Here is a 24,331-nt window from a genome sequence, read left to right as displayed (position 1 = left end):
TTTCTGAATCTAGGTCATAAGATTTGACCCAGCCTACCCACAGTCAGGAACCATATCTGACAGCCCCCCTTCCCCACCCATTCACCATTGCTGGATCCTCCTCTTATCTCCCGCCTCTCTCAGAGCCTGTTGCCCTCTCCTGGATCCACCTCCCTTCCTATTTGCCATTACCTGCCCAGCTCTGTCATCCCTCACCTCCACCACCACCCATCCCTCGTGTCCCTTCCCTTCCCCCGTTGTATCCCATCCCTACAGCAACTCCAGCAATTGCTCACATGGAAAAAAGCACATCAGCAAAGTATGTCATGTATTTTTAGCTTCTTTTAACGCAATTTAGCAGCTGGAAATCGGCGGAGGCGCCAGCACCAAGTCACCCGCCAGCTCTCTGCGGACCACCAGCGAGGGCTGCGAGGAACCCAGTCTGGGAACGGCGGGGGTGAGCGGGTTGCCTAGGAGCCGCTCCACCGGCATGTGCTCCCCACCAGAGAGCGCTATTGGCCTTCCCGAAACCCCGGGAACGCGTGCCGAGCTTGTCCGCGAAGCTGCCCCTGACCACGATTAAAGCAGTGCGGGGCCCGGGGACGCTGGCCCCCCCACGCCGGGCAGCAGGGACTTCTTGTTACAGGCCCAGGAATGTGCCAACGTCCCATTTCGGGATCTGCCAGCCCGGCTTGGGCGGTGGCTTCCCTCCCTCCCTGCAGGGTCACCCCAGGGAATGAGAGGGGAGGGCCAGGCACAAGGGTGGCGCCGCTCCGCTGCCACTCCCCGCCACACCCCTGCTCACCGGAGCAGCGGGAACAACGCGCTCAGGGGCTGGGGAGGAGGAAGTGGGAGCTGGCAGGAGAAGGGGAGCGAGCGGGACTGTGCGGAGGGAAGAATGTGTCTGGGGGCAAAACAGCGACGCCCCCCAAGGCAGGGTGGGAAAGAGGCCCCACGCCAGACAGCCCGGAGAGCGGGGGAGCCCGCCGCGTCCTTCTTGCGCGCTCTGCTTCCCCCGCGCCTGTGGAACGCATTAACGCCGGCTTGAGGCTGAAGGCTGGGCTGGCAGGTCCCTCCCCCTCCCTTCTGCAGGCCCGCAGACGTCATGGGAGGGAGGTATAAAATTTCAGCCGAGAGGAATAGAGAGTCAGTGTGTGTGAGGGAGCGAGGGGGGGCCCGGGGCCGGAGAGGGCGAGAGACAGGGACGCGGCGAGCACAGGGCTCCGGCTGCGCGCTGTGGGATACCGCCAGCAGAGTCCCTAGGAGAGGGGCGAGGGGCAAGGCAGGGCTGCCCCAGGCTCCTACCTGGATCCCCGCGGAGAGGGATGTGCAGCCCGTCCGTCGCTTAATTGCGCCCAGCCCCGAGTCAGCAGCCAATGGAGCCAAGCGGCAGCGAATGACCCCCCCCCCCCCCCGAGGGGATGTGAGCTAAGGGGAGCGCGTGGATGGTGCATGCCCGCAACAAGTGCCCAGCCCGCGCCTGCCCGGCCCCGGGGGGCTGCCCTGTCCTGCCTGCCTGACACGTGCGCCGTAGGTCGCTGGTCCAGGGGACCTGCCACTGGAGCTGCCAGGCTGCCCCGCGGCACAGTTGAGCTTCAGCGTCGCTGCTGTTGTTCCTGGCAGTGCGCTTCGTGCGGAGGCCCCCTCCCCTGCCCTGGTCTGCCTGGAGCCCTGGCTCAGCGGGTCTTGCTTGGACACATGGAGAAGGATCCCGGCTCGCCGAGGCACAGAGCCTGTTTCTCCTTCCTAAGTGTTGCCAGCGCTTCCTGGAAGTCCTGAATCGATCACAGCGCAGTGAGTTCATGCACCTTCTTGCCAAGCCTCAGTCTACAGGATCTGGGGAGGCTGCACCGAAAGCCCTGCCTGGTCTCCCTAGCCCACTTGCGCTTCCTCTGGGGTCTCTCTCCGTTGTGGCCCCCTCTTTACTCTCGCACATGAAGATGCACTTGCAACGGGCTCTGGTGGTCCTCTGCCTGCTGAGCTTTGCCACCGTCAGCCTCTCGCTCTCCTCTTGCACCACCCTAGACCTTGATCACATCAAGAAGAAGAGGGTGGAGGCCATTAGGGGACAGATCCTGAGCAAATTGAGGCTCACGAGCCCTCCCGCGATGGTGGGACCAGCTCATGTGCCCTACCAGATCCTGGCCCTGTATAACAGCACCCGGGAGCTGCTGGAGGAGATGGAGGAGGAGAAGGAGGAGAGCTGCACTCAGGACAGTCTCGAGTCTGCATACTACGCCAAGGAGATCCACAAATTTGACATGATCCAGGGTCTCCCCGAGCACAGTAAGTTCCCTGTCATCCTCTGCTCCTGTGCTTGGCTTTCAGGGCATCATCCTGGGAGGGATCCAAGGCTGGGCAGGAGGCACACACTGCATGAAGCTGAGAGGCAAGGCTGCCTACGGGCTTCCTAGGCATGGGAGGAAAAGGGCGGGGGGAGTAAGGGGAAGAAGGAAAGGACACCCAAGCCTTCGGGTTGGGACAGAGGAATGGGAATGCAGGAAGAATACTCAGGACTTCCATCAGAAAGGGACAAAGTTTCCTGGTGGGGGCATTCACAGACCCTGATGGTCATTCCAAGCTAGGAGGCAGATTTCTGGACAATTGTGGCCACGTCTGCTTTGGCCTGAATCACCTCTAGAAAAGAGAAAAGTGGTGGTCATAGCAAACTCCTTTTTGTTGCTTTTTTCAGGTGATTGAGCCACACCACCTTGGCTGTAGTGTGTGTGCTTGACAATGCATAGGTGTGGGTTTGTATGCATGTACATATGGTCATGCAGATGTCTGTACAAAGGTGAATGTTTGGGCACAGGCCTATTTGTGTGTGTGTGTGTACACACTATATGATACACTGTCAGTCTGCATCTGCATATATTATATCTATGGGTGCACACGTGCATTTGTGCAAGTAGGTGTGAGTACCACCAGTGTGTGTGTCTGAGATAGGTATCTACATTTCTTACTGGTAAGATAAGAGTACTTGTGTGTTTCAGGCCTGTGTGAGGATGGAGTGACATATGAGATGTCTGTTTCTGTGTCTTGCAGTATACCTGAGTGGGTGTGAGATGTGCGCATCTTTGTGTGTGTTTGTACATGCTTGGGAAGAGTCAATGTGTTGGAATGTGCAGTGTTTCTCTGCATGTGTATTTGCTCATATGGGGAAGTTGAGATCCGTATGTTTTTGCATGTCTTTGAACATATATGTTCAGTGAATGTGACTCATGTGTTTACAACAAAGATTTTCAAAGCGCAGTACGAGGGAAGGAAGTTTGGCTAATGCTAAGAGACTGCACAGACAGAAACCCTCAGTCTGAGGGCAGATAGAATTCTGGGAACAGCCTCATGCCCCCTTCCTACCACTAGGTGTCCTCTTGGGCTCTGAATTTACTGCTTATTGGGATAGGGGGCAGTAAGTGTGTGTATTGCGGGACTGCAGAAAGTCAATGGACAGAGAGGGGGGGCCGTGTTCCAGAAAGAGTGTGTAGGGGAGCTTGGAGAGAAGCAGTGTGTGTGTGCATGGGGAATGGGACAAGACGGGGTCTGAAAAAAACAAAGATTAATTTTTAAAACACGATTCATTTTTTTTAATAAAGGCCAAGCGCTAGCTGGCGAGCAGCCCCGCAGCAGGTGGAGGAGTTCGAGCATTGGCAACAGGGCAGGCAAGGGATGGGCTTTTCAGTGTCTTGGAATAACATCAGCCCAGACTCTAGCCAGGGAATAGCAAGCCCAGCCAATGTCTGAAGCCCTGAGAAGAAGAGGGGAAGCGAGGAGAGAGACAAACAGGAGAGTAGAGGAGAAAGAAGAAAGGAAAGGAAAAAGATGGGGGGGGGGGGGGAAGAGGAGGAAAAAGTTTGAGGCTTGTAGGCTGAATTTACCCCCAAGGACTAGTAGCAGAAATCTAGGAGTGTCTTGCATGTGGACAACAGAGTCCCAGGCATCAGGCCAAATTAATCTGTGGCAAAACTCCGCTGACTTCAATGGTTACAGCAGTGATGGATTTGACCCATTCACTCTGTGCAGAGTGTGGTCAGATGCAGAGAAGACAGAGATACGGGTGCTGAGGAAGGCAGACAGACATGGAGGAGATGCTGAGGAGACAGAAAGCAGGTGCTGAGGAGAGACCGAAACTGAGGAGATGTAACTGCTGAGGAGATTCAGCCACTGAGGGGAGACAGAGGAGATGCTGAGGAAATTCAATATTCAGGACACACAGATAATGATAAGACACTGCATATGTTGAGGAAATGCTGAGCAGATGCAGACACTGAGGGGATGCTGAGGAGACAGATAATGAACAGAGGATCACATAGATGCTGAGTAGGTGCAGAGCAGACACCAAAGTAGAAGCTGAGGAGATGCAGATGCAGAGGAGATCCCAATGGGACACAGACACCAAGGAGACACTGAAAAACAGATGTTGAGCAAGTGCAGAGCAGACATTGAGCAGACACAGATGCAGACAGTAACCAGATTCAGGTGCAGATACAGAGACCTAGAGACTGAGCAGACACAATCCTCAGCAGATTGCAGATTCGGAAGCTGAGCGGATGTAGGCACTGAGTAATCCATTCAGTCAGTGCTGGCGATTCCCCAGTTCTGGAAGACAATGGAGGACATGCCGTCATGTCACAATGCAGGCTGTTCCCTGATGCTGTAGTATTGCATTGGGGATGCTGTTTTTGTGCCAGATGTTCCTGGCACTGTTGTACTGGAGGAGCTGTGTCTCAGTGGTGGCAGTTTCAGATTGCAGCCATACTGCCAGATTTACGTTACTCTTACCATGATGAAGTGGAATAAGGAATACAATGGGGTAATGCAACTAATTTTATTTAATCTCTAGCAGACTGTATGCCATATGGTTATATGATTAGCTATCTTCTCAGGAGACACCAGGACTTAAGGAGCAGGGAAGACTGCAAGGCAGGAAGAACGGCTGTTAGCCACTTATTACAATATTTATATCTTACTAGAATAACATTAATGGTGCTCTGCAAACACGTCGGTAGGCCAGGTCCCTACCCTGAGCTGTTTACAGTCAAAAATCAGATAGACACACTATAGACAATATGGTTTGGGCATGAAAATGGTGTCAGATAGCACCACAGTGGAGCACAGCAGGGTAAGGTGAGGTGAAAGAAGAGGGTTTGGATGCTATCTCTAGAGGGGTAGAAGGAGGATGGTTGGTACCAGGAAAGAAGGAGCCTGTTCAAATGCAGGAGCAATGTGAGAAAAGATAATAGGAGTGTGATGGTGCGGGACTCACCCCTGCGGTGCCTCCTGCTGGTCATCTCAGGGAATTAGCTCTGCCAGTCTTGGAGCGCCCTCTACCGGCCGGCGTCCCGCTGCCACTGGCCCCTGTGTCCCTTCCAGGACCCAGTGCCCCTTGTCTTTGGGGTGCTGCCCCCTGGCAATACCCCCACAGTCTCAGGATCTCCCCACCCAGGGGGACCCCCAACCCTCTATCCCCACCTTGCCTCAGTCGTGGGCTACTGCCAGTCACCATCTAGCCCCCACTCACTGGGGCAGACTGCAGTGTAAAAGACACTCATCATAGGCAAGGGGGGTTTGGACCGGCTGCCTCTGCCTACCCATGGGCTGCCCCCTGCAACCCCAGTATCTATTTGGCCTTCCACTAGGCCACAGCCTGGGGGGTTTCCAGGCTGGAGCTCCCCAGTTCCCTTGGCCTTCCCCCAGCCCTGCTCCACTCCAGGTACCTTCTCTCAGCTCCCTGCAGCCAGGTCCCTCCCTCTCAAAGCTAGAGAGAGTCAATCTAGCCTTCTGGCCCACTGCCCTCTTATAGGGCCAGCTGTGGCCTGATTGGGGCGTGGCCCCAGCTGTGGCTGCTTCCCCCAATCAGCCTAGCTTTTCCTTCCCTGCCACAGCCCTCTCCCTGGGCTGTTTTAAGCCTTTTAAGGCAGGAGCAGGTGACCACCCCGCTACAAGGAGGCTGCAGGCTGGCATTTGAGGTGCATTGGCACACCTTGGCAGGGGGAAAGCAGGAATGGAAGAGCAGGGGGTGGTGCAGGCCAGGACTGAGGTGCACTAGAAGGGGTGAAGGGGAAAGTTGCCACATTCCTGGGCCACTATCTGCCAGACTCTTTTTAATCACAGAATCATATAAATGTTGGGGTGGAAGGGACCTCAAGAGGTTATCAAGTCCAGTCCCCTGTGCTGGGGAAGGACCAAGTCAACCTAGACCATCCCTGACAGGTGTTTGTCCAACCTGTTCTTAAAAACCTCCAATGAGGGGGATTCTACAACCTCCCGCAGAAGCCTATTCCAGAGTTTAACTACTACTATCTAACCTAAATCTCCCTTGCTTCAGATCAAGTGCATTACTTTTTGTCCTATCTTCAGTGGACATGGAGAACAATTGATCCCCCTCCTATTTATAACAGCCCTTAACCTATTTGCAGGCTGTTATCGCCCCCCCCCCGTCTTCTTTTCTCAAGACTAAACATGTCCAGTTCTTTCAACCTTTCCTCATAGGTCAGGTTTTCTAAACCTCTTATGATTTTTGTTGCTTTCCTCGGGACACTCTCCAGTTGTCTGTATCTTTCCTAAAGAGTGGCACCCAGAATTGGACACACAACTCCAGCTGAGCCAGTGGCAAGTAGAGCGGGACAATTACCTCCCGTGTCTTACATACACCACTCCTGTTAATAGGCTTTTTCACAATTGTATCACATTGTTGACTCATATTCAATTTGAGATACACTCCCAGATCCTTTTCAGCAGTACAAACATCTGGCCAGTTATGCCCATTTTATAGCTGTGCATTTAATTTTTCCTTCCTAAGTGTGGTTCTTATTTTTATTGCATTTAATCTTGTTGATTTCAGATCAATTCTCCAATCTGTCAAGGCTGATTTGAATTCTAATCCTGTCCTCCAAAGTGCTTGCAACCCCACCCAATTTGGTGTCACCTGCATATTTTATAAGCAGACTCTCCACTCCATCATCCAAGTCATTCATGAAAATATTGAATAGTACCAGACCCAGGACTGACCCCTGTGGGACTCCGCTAGATTTGTTCTCCCAGTCTGATAGTGAACCATTGATAACCGCTCTTTGAGTACAGTCTTTCAACCAGTTGTGCACCCACCTTATAGTCATTTTATCTGGACCACATTTCCCTAGTTTGCTTATGAGTGTGTCATGTGGGAGTGTATCAAAAGACTTATTAAAATCAAGATATATCATGTCTACTGGTTCCCCACATCCACTAGGCCAGTAAACCTGTCAAAGGAAATTAGATGTCTGGCATGATTTGATGACAAATCCATGCTGGCTATTCCTTGAAACCCTATTATCCTGTAGGTGCCTATAAATTGATTAATCATTTATTCCGGCATTCTTCCAGGTATTAAAGTCAGGCTGACAGGTCTATAATTCTCTGGGTCCTCTTTGTTCCCCCTTTTACTATGTTTGCCTTTTTCCAGTCCTCTGGGATCTCACCCATCCTCCAGGAGTTCTCAAAGATAAATGCTAACGGTTCTGAGATTGCTTCAGCTAGTTCCTTAAGTACCTTAGGTTGAATTTCATCATGCCCTGCCCACTTTAATACATCTAACTTATCTAAATATTCTTTAACCTGTGCTTTCCCTATTTCTTAACATTTTCCCCCCTTGTTGTTAATATTAATTGTGTTAAGTACTTGGTCACCTTTAACCTTTTTAGTGAAGACTGAAGCAAAATAGACATAAACACCACAGCCCTCTTGATGTCATCAGTTATTAGCCTGCCTTCCTTCCCCTGTAAACAGAGGACCTACACTTTCCTTTGTCTTTTTCTTGCTCCTATTGCATTCAGAAAGCCTCTTCTTATTTCCTTTTATGTCCCTTGCTAGGTGTAACTCATTTTGTGCCTTAGCCTTTCTGATTTTTCTCCATACATGCTTGTGCTATTCTTTTGTACTCCTCCTTAGCAATCCATCCATGTTTCCACTTTTTGTAGGATTCCTTTTTGATTTTCAGGTCATTAAAGAGCTCCTGATGGATCCATATTGACCTCTTACTATTCTTCCTATCTTTCCTTTGAATCAGGATAGTTTGCTGTTGTGCAATCACTAATACATTCCAAGAACTTATTGGAAATGTGTTTTGCCATACTACTCTTCCAACAGATGTCTAGATAGTTAAAGTCCCCCATCACTACCAGGTGTCTTATTCTGCTAGTCTCTTATTTTGATTAGCACTAAAATTATTTAACCTTCCCCATCCAGATCCAGAATGCCCAGCTCATGACTGAACACTGGGTTTAAAGTGCTATTTGAACTGAATTCCTGGGACTGGCCAGTGTCTGTCGCGGGGAGAGACATCTTGGGAACTGAGCTGCCACGGGAGACATTGTGTCAAATTCAGTCCTGGTTTAAGCAGCCACATCCCCACTGAAGTCAGTGGAGTTTAATCCACTTACACCAGGGTTGAATTTGGCCCTATGTCTTCAAAAGTGGCTAATGTTCAACTGTCCCGACTCTGTCATTCTCAGGTGGTGATCTTAGAGCAAGTTCTGAGCCATAAACCAGGCTTACTCCAGTGATCTTAGGGGCTGATACAGACAAGTCTCACACATGTACACATACCCATGCTCAAAACTTCCCTAACACCAAACCTTCAGCTGAACAACTCACTGGCTTGGAGACCTCATCCTTCTCCAGGACACCAACTTGACAATGAGGAAAGCTGAGGAGGGAGCTTGCAGCAGGGCGAACCTGGTCATGTTGGAAAAGCAGGCTTCTGGCCCTATCCATGATCAGAGCTGTTCAGTCACTTGAGGGAATGCTCTTTCTGCTGTGCTACCCAGGGCACTAGCTCACAGCAGGGGAAGGTGGCCATTGCTCAAGGAAGGTCTCACTTCCCTAGAGAGCAGAGGGTTCTGTCCTATGTAATCAGCAAAACCCTCCAAAACACAGGCTGTTTGTATTTGGGCAAACGGCAGCCCCTGTTCCCAGCCTTGCAAATAGTACATGGGGGAGGAGCTGAATACCATTGGCTTAAAAGTCTCCTAATTTATTTCTAAAGGGACAGTGGTGCCACTACAGTCCTCTCCCCAGCCCTGCCCACTTGTGCCATCCACACCAAGCAGCCTGTAGGGCAGTGGTTTTCAAACTGCGGGTCGTGACCCAGTACTGGGTCACGGAATGTAAGGGCCGTTAAAAGTCCCATTGGCAGTGCTGCCTGGCTAAGGCAGGCTGGTCCCTACCTGTTCTGACACCGCGTTGCGCCTCGGAAGGGGCCAGCAGCAGGTCCAGCTCCTAGGTGGTGGTGGGGGGCACGGGGCTCTGCGCACTGCCCCTGCCCCAAGCACTTGTGTGCCTCCACCTAGGAGCCGGAACTGCTGCTGGCCGCTTCCGGGGTGCAACACGATCCACAGTGCCAGGACAGGCAGGAAGGCTGCCTTAGCACCCCCGCTGTGCCACTGACCGGGAGCGGCCCGAGGTAAGCCCACGCTCCAACCCTGCACCCCAATTTCCTGCCCCAGCCCTGAGCCCCCCCCCAAACCAAGCCCCTTCCTGCACCCCAAACCCCTCATCCCTGGCCTCACCCCAGAACCTCCACCCAGAGCCCTAACCTCCCACACCCCAACACCCTGCCCCAGCCCAGAGCCCCTCCTACACCCCAAGCCCCTCATCCCCAGCTCTGTTGGGTCACGGGCATCAACCATTTTCTTCAACTGGGTCATCAGAAAAAGTTTGAAAACTACTGCTGTAGGGAGCCCCAAACCATTGTTATCCCATTGTCAGAGCCCAGCCCGCACTCAGAGCCATATGCCACAATTAATAAGGGGCAAGTGTGAGTCGCCCATTTCTCACATCCAAGGCAAGCAGCCTATTCTGAAGACCAGAAGAGAGAGACAACCAGAGAGACCAATAGTTACCTGGGGAAAGTAGGAGAGACAGATGTTGGAGGCATGAAGTCTTCTGTGTTTTCCTTCACATACATAGTTGGCTGGATTCAGCGTGTAGGCTACCTGTATCTGCCCTGCACTGTACTGCACAGATGGGATTTCAAGGGGACGGTAACAGGGAATATGGGGTGAGGGAGCAGCAGCCAAAGATAATCAAATATCCTGCTGCCACACTCCCAACTCCTGGGTGTGTCTGAAGGCTCTGCTATATTAGAGTGGGGGTGGTGAGAGAGGTGAGATTCATTAAAGAAGAGAAGGATGCCATTGTCTCTCCAAAGCACATAAATCTGGAGACAAGAACCAACCTTAAAAGAATAATCCCCTCCTGCCCATCCAAGTCCCTCTACTCCAGGAATCCAGGGTCTCCTGAGATTCAGGTGACTCAGACCTAGCAACGTTTTGAGTGCTGACTGGATGGTCTCGGAGAGAAGGACTCATATCTGCCAGCGAGTGACCTTGCTTGGCCTCATGTCACAAAACAGAGGCCATCTTGGGAGATGGGTGCAGTTATATCAAACACACTGGGTCCTTTGGCCAACTGTCCCTCCACGTGCAAAGCCCTCAACTGCAGGAGCCCCACAAGTCTCAATCCTCTCCCTCATATTATTCAACATCTATATGAGCCATTGGCGGAGCTGGTGAGACAACATGGGCAGGAGTGCCATCAGACAATTCCCAGATCCACCTCTCCTTTGTATCAAACAAACAGCACCATCTCCCAGCTCATTTAGAGCCTTCCTGAAATTAGCGCTTGGATAAGAGCAGCTGGCTAATAGTGACTCAGGCAAAGCTGAGGTTACATTGGTTGGAAGAAGGAAGCACTTTGAAGAACTTGCCTTCTGTATCACATCCCCTACTATCGAAGGCATCTGCTTTCAGATTGTTGAGTCAGCCCACAGCCCTGAGCCCCTTTGGGCTTCTTGGTGCTACTGGACACCCAAATACGCAATGGTGGCAAAAAATGCTCCATTCAGTGATGAATGGCCATCAGCGTGCACTCCACACTATCAGACACAGACCTGGCCACAGACCATATCCATGCATTCATGATCTCCAGGCTCAGTTACTGCAACTCACGTGATCCACAAATGAAGCACCAGACTCTGGAACAGGTGTAGCTGGTTCCAAAACGCCTGTCTGCTTAGGTAGATCCCTGCGCTGGTGTCCGATCAAGCCCAGAGTCCAGTTTGAAGTCTCTGTCCTGATATTCAAACTCCCTCTCCGCACCTCTGGTGGTACTGGCTCTAACTTCCTGAGAGGTCGATCACCTCTTCCTCTGAGACCAGGACCTCTAGTGACCGCTCCATCCCACCAGATCAATGAAACAGGCAACCAATGGGCAAGGCTAATGAGTGTTGGAGACAGAGATTTCATGGGAGTTGGGCCCTGACTACCACAAGAGACAAGACTGAGCACGGACCTGACTGCATTCAGAATGAAACACAGACCTCATCAGCTTAGCTTTCTCTCAACAAAGCCTTTTTTGTACAGCACACTCATAGTAAACGGAAACAACTATAAACACGCTATTTCTCTTGCATGCTGAAAAGAAAAGAAAGATTATTTCTACCAGTAAGTACTTGGGAAGTGCTCAGATAACATGGTGACGAGGGCTAGAAAGAAAGATTAGACAGACAGAAAGAAGAGGATGTGATGATGATAGGAGTGGGATAAGGTATAAAAACAATAGCCTTTCTCTAGTACTTTTTAGCCAAGGATCTCAGGGTCTGTTATACACATTAATTAAATAAGCTTTAACTGCACTCCACATAGGGTAAAGTATGTACATGGATATAGGAAGCACTTCACCCACCACTGACAGGCAGCTACTTCTGGAATGGAAGTGCCACCTGGCTAATAGTGACTAGCAACACTACAAAACAGTTTAGGACAGGAAGTGAAGTGGAAGACAGTATCCACCTGGAACCACAGAGTGGTCCTAGGGGCAGAATGGAATTGCCCAAGTTATGCTTCTTCCAGGAGGATGCCCTAGGACTGTTAAGGAGCATATGGGCCAACACCTTGATTTAATGTGTCATTGGAGATACAGCACCTTTCTGTGGAGTGATACTAAGAACTCATGGTTTGCTACAAGAACCTACCTGCCCATTTCCACAGCATGGCTCAGCATGTCTTCTGTCTGCTGCTGAGTTGCGGGTATGAACAGTCCTGTCTGCTGTTGCTGTAAGGATCTGAGCCATATCTGCGATAATCACCCATTATGCACCAAGCATCAGTCTCCTGGATGAGAACAATGCATCAGATAAATCCTGCTTGACAGGGAAGTTGTTCCAACCATGGTCCCAAAGAAGCCAATGGCAAAACTCCCAAGCAAGTTCAATGGGAGCAGCATTTTGTCTTACACCTTAGCTTGGCTGGAAAGCCAGAGCATTCAGGGGGTGAATCCCCATGAACTCTTGCACTTCTGCTCTCTGAGTGTAAATCAAGAGAAGGGCCTTTGTCTTCACTGGAGTGACTATGGATTAAACCAATGGCATGCTGAGCAGAATTTGGCCTTGGGAACTTGTGGTGGGAGCTTATGTCCATTTGTGGATAGGTTTGTCATCTCTCCAAGGTGCTGGTTTGACACTAGCCCCTCTCTTCAGAGCCTGCTGACCTGTTGCCTTTGGAAGCTGATGGTGCTGTGAAGAGAAGTGTCTGAGACCAGGGTGTTATTTCAGGATTAATAGGGCCTCCTGTCTGTTCGTCACATGCTGGGACTGTAGCAGGAACATGGGATAGTTCTTTTCTTAAGACCAACACAAATGTCACATCAAATGACACAATAGAGCAGTGCTTAGGGCCCCACTGAGGGCCCACTCACTATGCTGGGTCTGCAGCATGTGAGAAGCTGCACGCTCTATGCAGCTAGCAGTAAACCAGCATATGGGGGCAGAGAGGAGCAGGGACTGAAGGGGTCAGGGTGATGCTGGTTTTAGAGGTGGAAGTTATGAGGGCTGTTCTGTACCCAGGATGAAGGTGAAGCATGAGTTCAGTGAGCTGCACTCCCAGGTATGGCTGGGCAGTTCTGTAAGCCTAGGGCACAAGAGGACTCAGGGCAGAGGAAAGGGGAGGGGGAGAACAGAGGCAGTAGAATATGTTAGGTGAGGTGAGGCTCATTCTGTGGGGCCTCTCTTCTGTCTCATACCACATCCATTCTCCAGGCCCCTCCCCTCCCTTCCTGTTGGGTATCTGGGGTCTGAATACTTTCTCCCAGCAGGCTGCCCCATTCTGTTATTTCCAGTCCATTTGTCTACTCTCTCTAGGTCCCTTGGGATTATTTCTCTGTCCTTGCTGGTGTCTGCAGCTAGTATCAGATGTCAGTCCTTCATCCAGTCCATCAATGAAGATTACCTTAATGCCAAACCCTACAGTACCCACTAGACAACACCCCCAAAGTCCCCTCCTTGCCTCATGCTTTGTGGCCTCTGGCCAGTTTTCATTCCAGGAGACAGCGCCATATCCAAATAGTTTTTTTCTAAGGAGAATTTTGTGAAACTAAGATTCAAAGACAACTAGACCAGGTCCTGTGCTCAGAAATGGTGATGTAAATCCAGAGGTACTCGCTTGCCTTTAGTGGGGTGGGACTCATAAATGAAGCCTTGTCTACTCCAGAAAAATGTTGTTCAGCTCCCCTGGTGGCAGCAACAGTGAGAGCGTTAGTGCAGATAAGGATTGCATGGCCACTGGCATTGTAAACCTGTGTTGATTATATCTGCCCTGAGCTGGGTTAGATGACGTAGAATAAAAAATGCTGGTGACTGATCTACCTGGGGCCCTCTATTGCTGTGGCTGGTTAAGCTGAAACAATGGTAGCATCATTGGGAACATTTTGCAGAAAAATCCCTGGTTTAGAACAGGTTTGGGTGGAAAATTTGCCCCCATCTGTTTTCTTCAGCCAGGACAGTCAGATTGCAGTGTAAACGTGGCAGAAGTTTGAATGGAAGACTGTGTTCAGAATGCCCCTTGCCAATCCACTGCTGCTCACAGGGTTAGCTGTCTGTTCTGCCCAGGCCCTCCTATTCTGGCCCTTGGCTCTCAGCCTCCCTCTCTGTCTCCTAGATGAGTTGGGCATCTGCCCCAAGAGCATCACCTCCAACGTGTTCCGCTTCAACGTGTCCTCAGCAGAGAAGAACAGCACCAGTCTGTTCCGGGCTGAGTTCCGGGTGCTGCGAGTGCCCAACCCAAGCTCCAAACGCAGCGAGCAGCGCATCGAGCTCTTCCAGGTGAGTGGCTCTACCCCACCTCCATGCACTAGGGGGCAGGATGAGGGGGCAGCTTGGCTGCAGCTCTCAGGGCTAAACAGAACTAGGGTGTGCAAAGGCAGGGGGGCAGGAAGGGGCTAAAACCCTCTTAATTCCCCCAGCACAGGCAGTCACCTCAGCCTGACCTTTTCAGGTCCTTCTCTCCCCTGGGACTTTGCTGTCTCTTTTCCTGCTCACTCATTCTCAGATACCATGGGTATTCTGGCATGGGGCCCTTTCCTAGAGGTTCCCATCTGCTGCAGTATTCCAGTGTTCCATGCCTCTCTGGAGTTACACCCCTATTTATTGTACTTACATGGCCCCCATCACCACAGCATCTGAGAACTTCACAATTTTTAATGAATTTATCCTCACAAGACTCCTGTGAGGCAGGTAAGTGCTATTATCCTCATTTTACAGATGGAACTGAGGCACAGAGCGACTAAGGGGCATGCCCAAGGTCACACAGGATGTTGGTGAGAGCAGGAATTGAACCCGTCTCTCCTACAGCCCACGCTAGCACTCCTTCAACCCTCCCCTGCCACTGGGACACAGCAGGAGAAGGTCTGGCCAGTCCTCTAAGAGCAGGATGCTTTGTAAAGGCCCCATGCTAATGCTCCAGTTTGTGCCTAGAGAGTGGGTATCACTCTCACCTGTGACAGAGTATTCCTGAAGGAAAGATGGGGCCATTCCCAGTCTGTCCCTCCCTGGCACACTCCTCCTGGATTAGTTCATAACAAACCTAACCCTGGCGGGGAAACAGAGACTGTGTGGTGCCTCTGCTCCCCAGCCACGCTGCACTGGCTGATTCCCTTTGTGTCTCCTCCCAACACAGATCCTCCGGCCTGATGAACACATAGCAAAGCAGCGCTATCTCAGTGGCAGGAATGTGCAAACAAGGGGCTCCGCAGAGTGGCTGTCCTTCGATGTCACTGAGACTGTGCGTGAGTGGCTCCTGCGCAGAGGTAGGGGTCTTGCTGTCTCAGAGAGGCCTGGGTGGAGGATCTGGTTTGCTCGGGGAGCCACCAGTCCCATTCCTTCAGATAACGTACAGAGGAAAACCTCATCTCCCTCTAGCAAAGGGTAGTTCTCTCAGTCCGAGGCAGTGAGGTTCCACCAAAAGCAGTTCTGCCCAGTTTGAGACGAGACTACCCACAAGGAGCTGCCCTGCTGTGCCTCCTCCATACTCCTTTAGCTACCTAGCCCTCCCTGGAGTTTCCACTTTCTACAGGACATGATAGCTGCAAGTTTTCCTACTCTTCAAGAGGCTGAGCTCCCTTAGAACTGCAAACAATGTGGTGGGACCAAGAATCCTGATTCTCATGCCAGGTGTAAAGATGAGGGAATACCAGAGGCTTTTAGTCTAATGCATTTAGAATCATAGAATATCAGGGTTGGAAGGGACCTCAGGAGGTCATCTAGTCCAACCCCCTGCTCAAATTTGTCTGACACATCCAGCTAGCTAGAGGCCACAGTATTACAGTGTACAAAGGGTTGTGACCGAGAACATATTAATAGTTTTGCCTCTGCTACCATTCAGCAGAGCCAGCAAACAGTTATGGGGTAACTCTCAGTACTCCTCATAGTTGGATCACAGGTACCATGAGTCACAGCTGGATTACCCTCACAGCTGGAACCTGGCTGTCACTGAAAGCTGGAATGCAGGCACTTGGCATGAAGCCAGTCTCGGGAAGGATGAGCCATGAGTTTGTTGGCTCCTCCTATTTTAAAGCAGTCCAACTTCTGTCCTTAATGGCCTGAGTTCAGTGCCTGTATCACACTTAGCTTTGGGCAGTCCTGCTGGCTGATACTGTGCAATGCAAGTGGTCACAATGTGGATGGTGCTTAGATATCAAGGTGACAAGGACCTTAGAAATACCATAGACAGCCAGCCATTCCCATTCATACCAAGACATAAAACAGAAGCTTCTGTAAGAATCTTGTGTTAACAGATTCCTGCTACCATGAGAACCTCTCTTGTGAGCACACAGTATGGCAGGTCTCAGGAAGTTTTTGTTAATATGAAGAAACACATTACCTCAGGAAAATCTGTGTGACTTGGATGGAAAATCAACAAAAACAGGAGGCTGCAGCTGCGGTGCTGATCAGGGCTGGGCAAAATGCTCCCAGTGAAACATTTATTCATGTCAAACTCACTTACCTTCAGGTCTCTTCCTCCAGCAGTAGATGGAGGCCTGTTAATGGAGCAGTGATGGGGAAGAAAACTGACTTAACATAGACACTTAGGGCCAGATTTGAACACAAAAGGTTCAGCTTCCAATAGCACCCACTGAAGAAAACAGATGCTGTTAGGTGCTGAGTACTTTAGAAAATCTAAATGTCCTTCTCCCCTCAGGAGAAGGTTCCTTTTAACAAGGGCATGGCTGTTGGTACAAGTGAAGCCTTCTCATTCTCTTTTTTAAGATGATAGCTGGTCCCCACCTTCCATGTCATCCAGCAGCCCTTGAGCTGAGCCCAGATCCTAGGAGCTATGGGGTTTCTGGCCTCCCTGGGACTCTCTTCATAAGTTGGAGGACAGTTCACATAGCTAGAATGTGTTTCTCATGGGGTCACCTCTTCCTCTGCAGAGTCCAACCTTGGTCTGGAGATCAGCATCCATTGTCCATGTCACACCTTTCAGCCCAATGGGGACATCTTGGAAAACTTTAACGAGGTGCTGGAGGTCAAGTTCAAAGGTGACAAAGGGCAAGGGTTGGGGGAACCTTATGGGAGAGGGGAGCATGGAGCAGCTGCAGAAGAACTGAATCTCCAGCTTGATCTGAATGTTTGAGTATTTTACACCCAGGGAACTCCATGTACATGTAGTGATTATAGATATGTGCTTGCATGTGGATTGTTTCACTGCATGAATTCTGTGTTTAGATGAGTGTGTGTGCCAGTAAGTGCATGAGTGTATATAATATGTGTGCATGGATGGATGTGTGCAGAAAGGGGTAATTTTGTGTTTGTAACCTCTCTCTGAGAAATTTGACTCTGCTGCATTCTCAGATTTCTTGTGAGATCTGTTTTTCACTCTGGGTTCCAGATAGGGTGGCTGAAGCACCAGGAGTTGGACATCCTGCCTGAGGTGGCACAGAGAGACAGTGGCTTGGCTGAGTTAAGAACTAGGAATCTCTTGGCTCTGGGCCCTGGGCTGTAGCCACTAGCCCCCACCAGCTAGATTTCTGAGGCTATTTCTGCAGAGTGCCAGTGATCTGACATTGTTAAACCATTCATCTTTCTGCCTGTCCTGGGACTGAAGCCAAGAGAGAAGGGGACTGATTAACAGCCTGACCAGCAGTTTGCAAATAGTAAAACAAGTGGCCCACAAGCCTCTATTTCAGGCCAGTGGCAACCAAATTCACGCTGGCCAAGTAAGGGTCCAGTTTGGGAGCAGTCTGGGAAGAAGTCCAGGAGTGAATGTAACGGGGAGATTGAGTCCCCTTCTCCCTAGATTAGGAGTGGGAGCAAGCAGGGCTTTGGAGCAGAGCCTGGAGCTGGAGCGTGGAGCAGCTCTGGAGCAGTGGAGCTGCAGGATTTTGCCTGGAGCTGGAGCGGAGCCGGAGCACAGCTCCAAAGCCCTGGGAGCAAGCATTACACAGTCCTGTCCAGGTCGCTGAAAGGTCTTTTGGGGTCTCTCTCCACACCTTCCTTGGTCCATACACTCCCCATTTCTGCTTTGAGGCTAACCCTTTACGGGAGGGTGCCTTTTTCTGTCCTCAGGCATCGACAGTGAGGATGACCATGGGCGTGGGGACTTGGGGCGGCTGAAGAAGCAGAAGGGCCTTCACAACCCCCACCTGATTTTGATGATGTTACCCCCACATCGGCTTGAGAGTCCAGCTCTGGGAGGCTACAGGAAGAAACGAGCTCTAGACACCAATTACTGCTTCCGGTAAGCAAGGACCCCACCTACCCCGACGTTATCCTTCCCCCTCAGTCAAGCAGCAGCAAGATCACCAGTTCTGGGACAAGTACTATAGTTTTTTCTGCCAGGTGGCATGGAAACACCTGGAAGCTTCCAGCCCATTGGAAACTCCTGGGATGAGCAGGGTCCTCTGAGATGTTTGTGAATCAGTGGTCTGCCCAGGGCTCTTTTAAGGGCAGACCTGTGCTTGGCCATCCCAGGACAAGAGCTCAGTGGTGTTTGGAGTCCTAGGAGAAACTAACACAGATCAGAAAAGCGGCCCCGCTATTGCAGCTGAGCTGCTAGCCAGCCAGTGTGACCTATAGGGACTTGAACTGCCTCCTGTAGGACACATTTGAGCTATCAGTCTGAGCTGGAACTTGCCATGTCATCCAACCAAGGCTGGGGCTTGCTGAACATTGTGTGCCTGCTCTTGGGCATTATGGTTTGTTTCTGATGTTCCACTTCTGCTTTTAAAAGGAATTTTCATATGAATCCAGGCTCTTTCCCTCTCCCTTCCCCACATCTTGATGGGGGTGTCCCCTGGTGGTAGAAGTTGAGCACTGCCATATTTGCAGACTTCCCTCTCTCTTGCTACTCCCAGCTCTGTTTGTTGTAGCCAAGCAGCATGGTCACCCAAAACTCTGTTTCTCCCAGAGGCATTTGCCAGTAGCACCGGGCCTAGTCATGCAGTCAGAGCTGGCACTGGAGATAATAGCTCCTTCTGCTCAAAAGACTGTATCCTTCAATGGGGCATGAAGCCATTGAGCCATGTGGGGGAGGGGCAGACGCTCCCATCTCTCCTATGTCCTTGGATTCACTTTGTGCCAATGTTTTGTGTCAGGAACATGGAGGAGAACTGCTGTGTGCGTCCTCTCTACATCGACTTCCGACAGGACCTGGGTTGGAAATGGGTTCATGAGCCCAAGGGCTACTTCGCCAACTTCTGCTCAGGCCCTTGCCCATACCTCCGCAGCGCAGACACAACCCACAGCACGGTACGACAGGCATTTGATACTGACAGGGGCTTCTAATGGCGGTGGCTGCTTGTGGCTTGCAGCTGTAACCTCCTCGGGGTTGATCTATTTCACTCTCCCAAGTGAAGTAGGGGCAAGCTAGGCCAGTGCCAGGAAACCTCTGGGTGCTGCAGGCAATGGTGGGGGTGGTTCAGGTGGGGGCACTCTTCCTTTGGAGTCAGTACTGAGCCCAGGCCCCAGCCCATTGCTCAGGAGCTTTGTGTGGCTGTCTATCAAATGAAATTTTAAACAGCCGTGCTGACCACCTGTGGGCATTACAGATCCCCGGGTACTTTTTTTTGGCAGCAGCGGGGGTGTGTGTGTAATGGATGGGGTGTTAATCCAAATGCTCGGGTCAAGTTTCAACTCCAGTAATTACATTCTGCTTCCTAAGCTCCTCCTGCAGTTTCCACTGGATATAGAATTCTTCTGCACTTTCTGTTGTAAACTGTCACCGAACGCTGCTGGGCACTTGTAAACAGCTGCTGCCTAATACCCCAGTGATGGGTGAAGTGAATGCTCTGCATTCCAGTGGTGGGTGAAGTGATTCTGTGTGTAGATGATCTCTGTGAGCTGAGGGGTGAAAACATTAGGACTATATATTTCCCCCCCACTGTGTGTTGTGGAGAGGAGCAAATCCATAAAAAAGCTGTGATAGTTGCATGGAGCGGGAGAAAGTGGTTACATGGGAAATTTCCCTCTCTGCAGAGGCACCTTTCCTCACTGCAGGACACCTGCATGACCCAGGGGCCACCTGGAGAAAGGGCCTAGGGCTGTGGGAGAAGTCCACTAAGCAGGATGATCCACATATAAAATCTGCAGAAGGCTAATGCCTCTAGGTCACTAGTGGATTACCCTTCTAGGTAATCCACTCATGATGACCCTAGGACATGGTCAGTCCTTGACAGGAACATCACCTTGGGACTGGCCAGAGTCCTAAAGGTTAAATATCTACAAGAAAAGGGAGACATGCTGAGGCTGTGTGCATGAAGATGGTGCAGACTTAGCGGCAAAGACTCCAGCGCCCTGCTGAGCCTGCAAAGGGAACAAAAGAAATAGGAATGCAGGGGTTGCTCCTGCCTAGGGAGGGGAAATGGCAGCAGGACAGAGAGAAGGCAGAATTGCTCACTAGCTACTTTGCTTCAAGCTTCATTAAAAATGCCACTGGTAACAGGATACTCAATTCAATGATAGCTAAGTGGGTAAGGGAGGGATCTCAGGAAGCAGGTTAAAACTGTTGTGCTGACTTGAGCATATGCACATCAGCAAGGCCTGACTGAGCTGAAGGGCTAGCAGCAGTGGGAGTACTGGAACCAAGGAAATGACTAGAGAACAAATGCTGGAACAAATGGCTCCATGGAGATGGGATCTCCTTCCCAGGGCACAGGAAAAGGGCAAGTGTGTGTAGAGGGGGACACGTTCTGTTAGGCGGCTTTCTGGAAGTCTGTGGGGCTGAATCAGTGTAAATGTAAGGGGAGTTTGGGCTGGTTCATATTTTTGAAGGAACAAGGAAAAAGCAGGAAATTAGTGAGCAACAAGATTAATTATAAAACCTTGGTCAGCTGTTAGAACGGTGCTCTAGTCAAGCAGTTTGTCAGCAGTGCCTAGGGGCAAATACTGTGAGATACAGAAGATTCCTCACAAATAATCACTTTGAACCAACTTCACTTCTGTCTCAGGGGGTGTGCAGCATTTCAGGGCGGGGGATGTCCCAGAGGGAAGCTAAAGAAATGGGGATTAGATGGATCTATATAATAAAATAGGATAGTTCCATAGCACTGTACAACCCCAAGGATCACAAGGCACTTAGACCAGGGATGGGCAAACTTTTTGGCCCGAGGGCCACATCTGGGTATGGAAATTGTATGGCAGGCCATGAATGCTTACGAAATTGGGGGTTGGGGTGTGGGAATGGGTGTGGGGTCTCGGATGGGGCCAGAAATGAGGAGTTCAGGGTCTGGGAGGGGACTCCGGGCTGGGGCAGGGGGTTGGGGTGCGGGCTCGGCTGGGCATGCGGGCTCTGGGGTTGGGGGTGCAGAAGGGTTCTCTGGGCTGGGCCTGAGGGGTTTGGAGGGTGGGAGAGGGATCAAGGCTGAGGCAGGGGGTTGAGGCACAGGAGGGGGCCAGGGGTGCAGGCTCCAGGCAGCGCTTACCTCAAGCAGCCCCCAGAAGCAGCGGCATGTCACATCTCCAGCTCCTACCCGGAGGCATGGCCAGGCGGCTCTGCATGCTGCCCCCATCCGCAGGTGCCACCCCTGCAGCTCCCATTGGCTGTGGTTCCAATGCGAACTGTGGGGGCTGTGCTTGGGGCGGGGGCAGCGTGCGGAGCCCTCTGGCTGCCCCTACACGTAGGAGCCAGAGGGGGGACATGCCGCTGCTTCTGGAAGCCATACGGAGCCACGACACGCACAGAGCAGGATAAACCCCCGACCCTGCTCCCCGGCTGGAGTGCCAGAGCAGGGCAAGCCCTGGACCCCTCTCCCTGGCGGGAGCTCTAGGGCCAGATTAAAACGTCTGAAGGGCCGGATGTGGCCCCCGGGCCATCTCTGACTTAGACTATGGGCCAAACTTTCCTTTAATTTAAAATAGGGCCACCTCCAGTGCAGTCAATGGGACCAGACTGGGACAGGTGAGATCAGATTTTCACCTTGTAAATGTAGAAGTCACCCACCACTGAAATGCAGCCACCTTTGAGGAGAAACATGGCAACTGCTATAAAACAGTTACGTGACTAGAGCGTATAATCATCAGTGGTTCAGGGCCAACTGGGAGGAGGAATCCAGTGGGGTCCCCCAGGACTCTGTGCTGGTGCCAATACTATATTGTAATGACTTGGAGGATGGAGTGGAGCGAGCTCATCAGATGGTTCAAAGCTGGGAGGGAATCATGGATACGTGAGAAGGCTGGATTAAATCCAGAACTATCTGGAGAAGTTGGCTGAAATCAACAACACTGATTTTTTCAGCTGCTTTTTATGGAGCTCAGCACAAGATGGCCCCAGGCTAGTTACACCCTGCTTTGTTAAAAGAATAAATTTTGACACCATCAGCCATGCCAATGCCCAGCTGAGAAGAGGTGTTAGTTGTTACTCAGGCTGCATTTGCGCTCCATAGACCACTTGCTTTGATTATCAGAGCAAATGGACTTGGCAATAAATAATAAAGGCTCATTCAAGGCTGGGAAGATTAGAAACTTTCAAAGACAGGTCCTATTTTGGGGCAAACCTACTGGAGAGTGTCCCTGCTAGTCAGTCAAGTACTATAGTGTTGAGTGATATAAATGCCTAGAGACCAGCTCTGCTGATCCCACTGGAGTGGAAAAGCATCACATGGTAGCCCCAGTAGCCTCAGGCATCTCCAACCTAGTTCCTACATGTGTTTTGTTTCTGCAGGTGCTGGGCCTGTATTACACGCTGAATCCAGAGGCGTCTGCCTCGCCCTGCTGTGTCCCCCAGGACCTGGAGCCCCTCACCATCCTGTACTATGTTGGGAGGACCCCCAAAGTGGAGCAGCTCTCCAACATGGTGGTGAAATCCTGCAAGTGCAGCTGAAAGGCACCCAGCCTTACCCAAAGCTGAGAGAGAAACTGTTACCACCTACTCTCCGGCTCCCAGAGTAACATGAAGGGAACAAGGGGGCCAGAGACCTGAGCACACTAAGGCCTGGGCTTCTAACCCTGCAGTTCAGGACATATCACCCACTTTGGGGATCCCTTTTGGAACATTTCTCTGTCTTGGTGGCTCCATGTACTTCTCTCTGAGAGTCACTTTGGTGATGTGAAGACCATACTCTTCAGAATGGCTGGACATTTGGTGGGGAAGAGAGGGGCACTGAATGGAGAAACTGCACAGTGTTTGGAGGCAGGGGATAGCTGAGAATGGGAAGCAGGAGAGGGTGATGAGCGTGTTGGAAAGGGGGAAGGGAGGCTGGACAGTCCTTCCTGTTCTGGTTCCAGCTATCCTAGGACCCCAGCCCTCCCTCTGTCCTGAAGAATCAGGATTTCTTTATGAAGGAACAAACAAGTTTTCTTAAAGAAATAAAGTTCACCAAGAAGGGGATCTGAGAGACACACCCAGGCTCTTGCTGCCTCAGAGCTGGGATGCAGGAGTCCTACAACTTTTACTGTATCCTGCAAATCACAAAGGTGCATTCTGTAGCTCCTGAGTACTGAGGTCTAAATCCAAATCACAAGCCCCACATTCAAGCTGCTCAGGATGGGCTGATCTGAGAAGAAAAGGGAAGGGTGTGCTAACTCCATTCACAGAAGGCTTGATGTCTCCATTTCCTTGCCATGCAGCTCCTCTCCCCTCCTGGAGGTCCTGGTAGATGGTTTTTGTGTCAATGCAGGCACCGTTGCTCCTGTGGGTACCTAGATTTGGACCCATCCAGCCTTGGGTTGTTCCCCTAAAGGACCCTGTGTTTGTTGTGGTGTGTGAGGTGCCTTAGGGAATTCTGCATCGCTCCTGCACAAGGACCTAGCCCAGGTCTCACCTGCCAAGGTTTAAAAAAATATTAATCTCAAAACCATTGTAAAAAAATAAATATTTTTGGGGGAAATGGAATTTTTTGACCAGAGGCAATATTTGCTGAAGGGGTAGAGATTTTATCATATCAGAATTCTGTTCTAGCTGCAACATAGGCTAGGGTGACTGCGAGATCTGCCCCCCACTCAGAACCACTTGTCCCATTCTCACTAGGAACACAGAGCACTACGGCTAGGTAGAGACTCACAAGATGAGATCATGCCAGAAAGCTCCTCTTCCTCCCATTGCCAAATAAAACACTCAGCCTGAAGGCCAGGTCAAGATCCATGCAGTCCACCCAAATGGTACCAGTTCTGTATGTGCCACATCCCACCTAGGCCCTCTGATATGCAATCACCTCCACTAGGTGCCATCAGGCAGACACAACCTCCCTGTCAATTGAACAACAACAACAACAAAATGGATAGAATCCAACACATAGGGCAATGCACTTATAGATAGCCTGCCATAGTGTACACTACAGTCACTGTGGCTTAACAACTTCACACATTCAGTTGGATAGGCTCTTGTTTGCAGTCTGCCAAATGAGAAAACAAGTAGAGTTACAGCCTGTCACAAATGGGCACATAGACATATATCATTTTCCAAACATGGACTTGCACACACATAAATACCAAAGAAATTGTCCCATAGACGCATTCAGACAGCTTCAGTTTGCCAAACCTAGCCACCCAGTTCTACTGTACAGTCTCAGAGACCTGCCCAAGGCAAGATATAGCACCCACCGCTCTCCT

At 50.9% G+C, this 24,331-nt stretch overlaps 1 protein-coding gene across 1 annotated transcript; it reads left to right on the top strand.

Annotated features, from left to right (window-relative positions):
* The first annotated feature begins 1,149 nt into the window (after nucleotides 1–1,149).
* On the top strand, nucleotides 1,150–23,615 carry TGFB3 (transforming growth factor beta 3). The gene is made up of 7 exons (XM_024192794.2): nucleotides 1,150–2,265; nucleotides 13,950–14,113; nucleotides 14,967–15,096; nucleotides 16,720–16,827; nucleotides 17,855–18,026; nucleotides 18,883–19,036; nucleotides 22,446–23,615. Exons 1-7 carry the CDS (start codon nucleotides 1,782–1,784, stop codon nucleotides 22,602–22,604), a joined length of 1,371 nt encoding a protein of 456 aa, XP_024048562.1. The 5' UTR covers nucleotides 1,150–1,781; the 3' UTR covers nucleotides 22,605–23,615.
* Nucleotides 23,616–24,331: the final 716 nt, after the last annotated feature.

Source organism: Terrapene carolina, unplaced genomic scaffold (genome assembly GCF_002925995.2).
Source record: "Terrapene carolina triunguis isolate 2854851 unplaced genomic scaffold, T_m_triunguis-2.0 Scaffold96, whole genome shotgun sequence".
Lineage (NCBI taxonomy): Eukaryota > Metazoa > Chordata > Testudines > Emydidae > Terrapene > Terrapene triunguis.
The sequence above is the reverse complement of the archived record's forward strand: the minus strand, read 5'-3'. Positions and strand labels throughout refer to the sequence as shown.

Coding starts and splice junctions, on each gene's coding strand:
- TGFB3 (XM_024192794.2), top strand. CDS start 1,782: ATGCACCTTCTTGCCAAGCCTCAGTCTACAGGATCTGGGGAGGCTGCA. Junction 2,266..13,949: donor CCAGGGTCTCCCCGAGCACA/GTAAGTTCCCTG, acceptor TCTGTCTCCTAG/ATGAGTTGGGCATCTGCCCC. Junction 15,097..16,719: donor TGAGTGGCTCCTGCGCAGAG/GTAGGGGTCTTG, acceptor CTTCCTCTGCAG/AGTCCAACCTTGGTCTGGAG.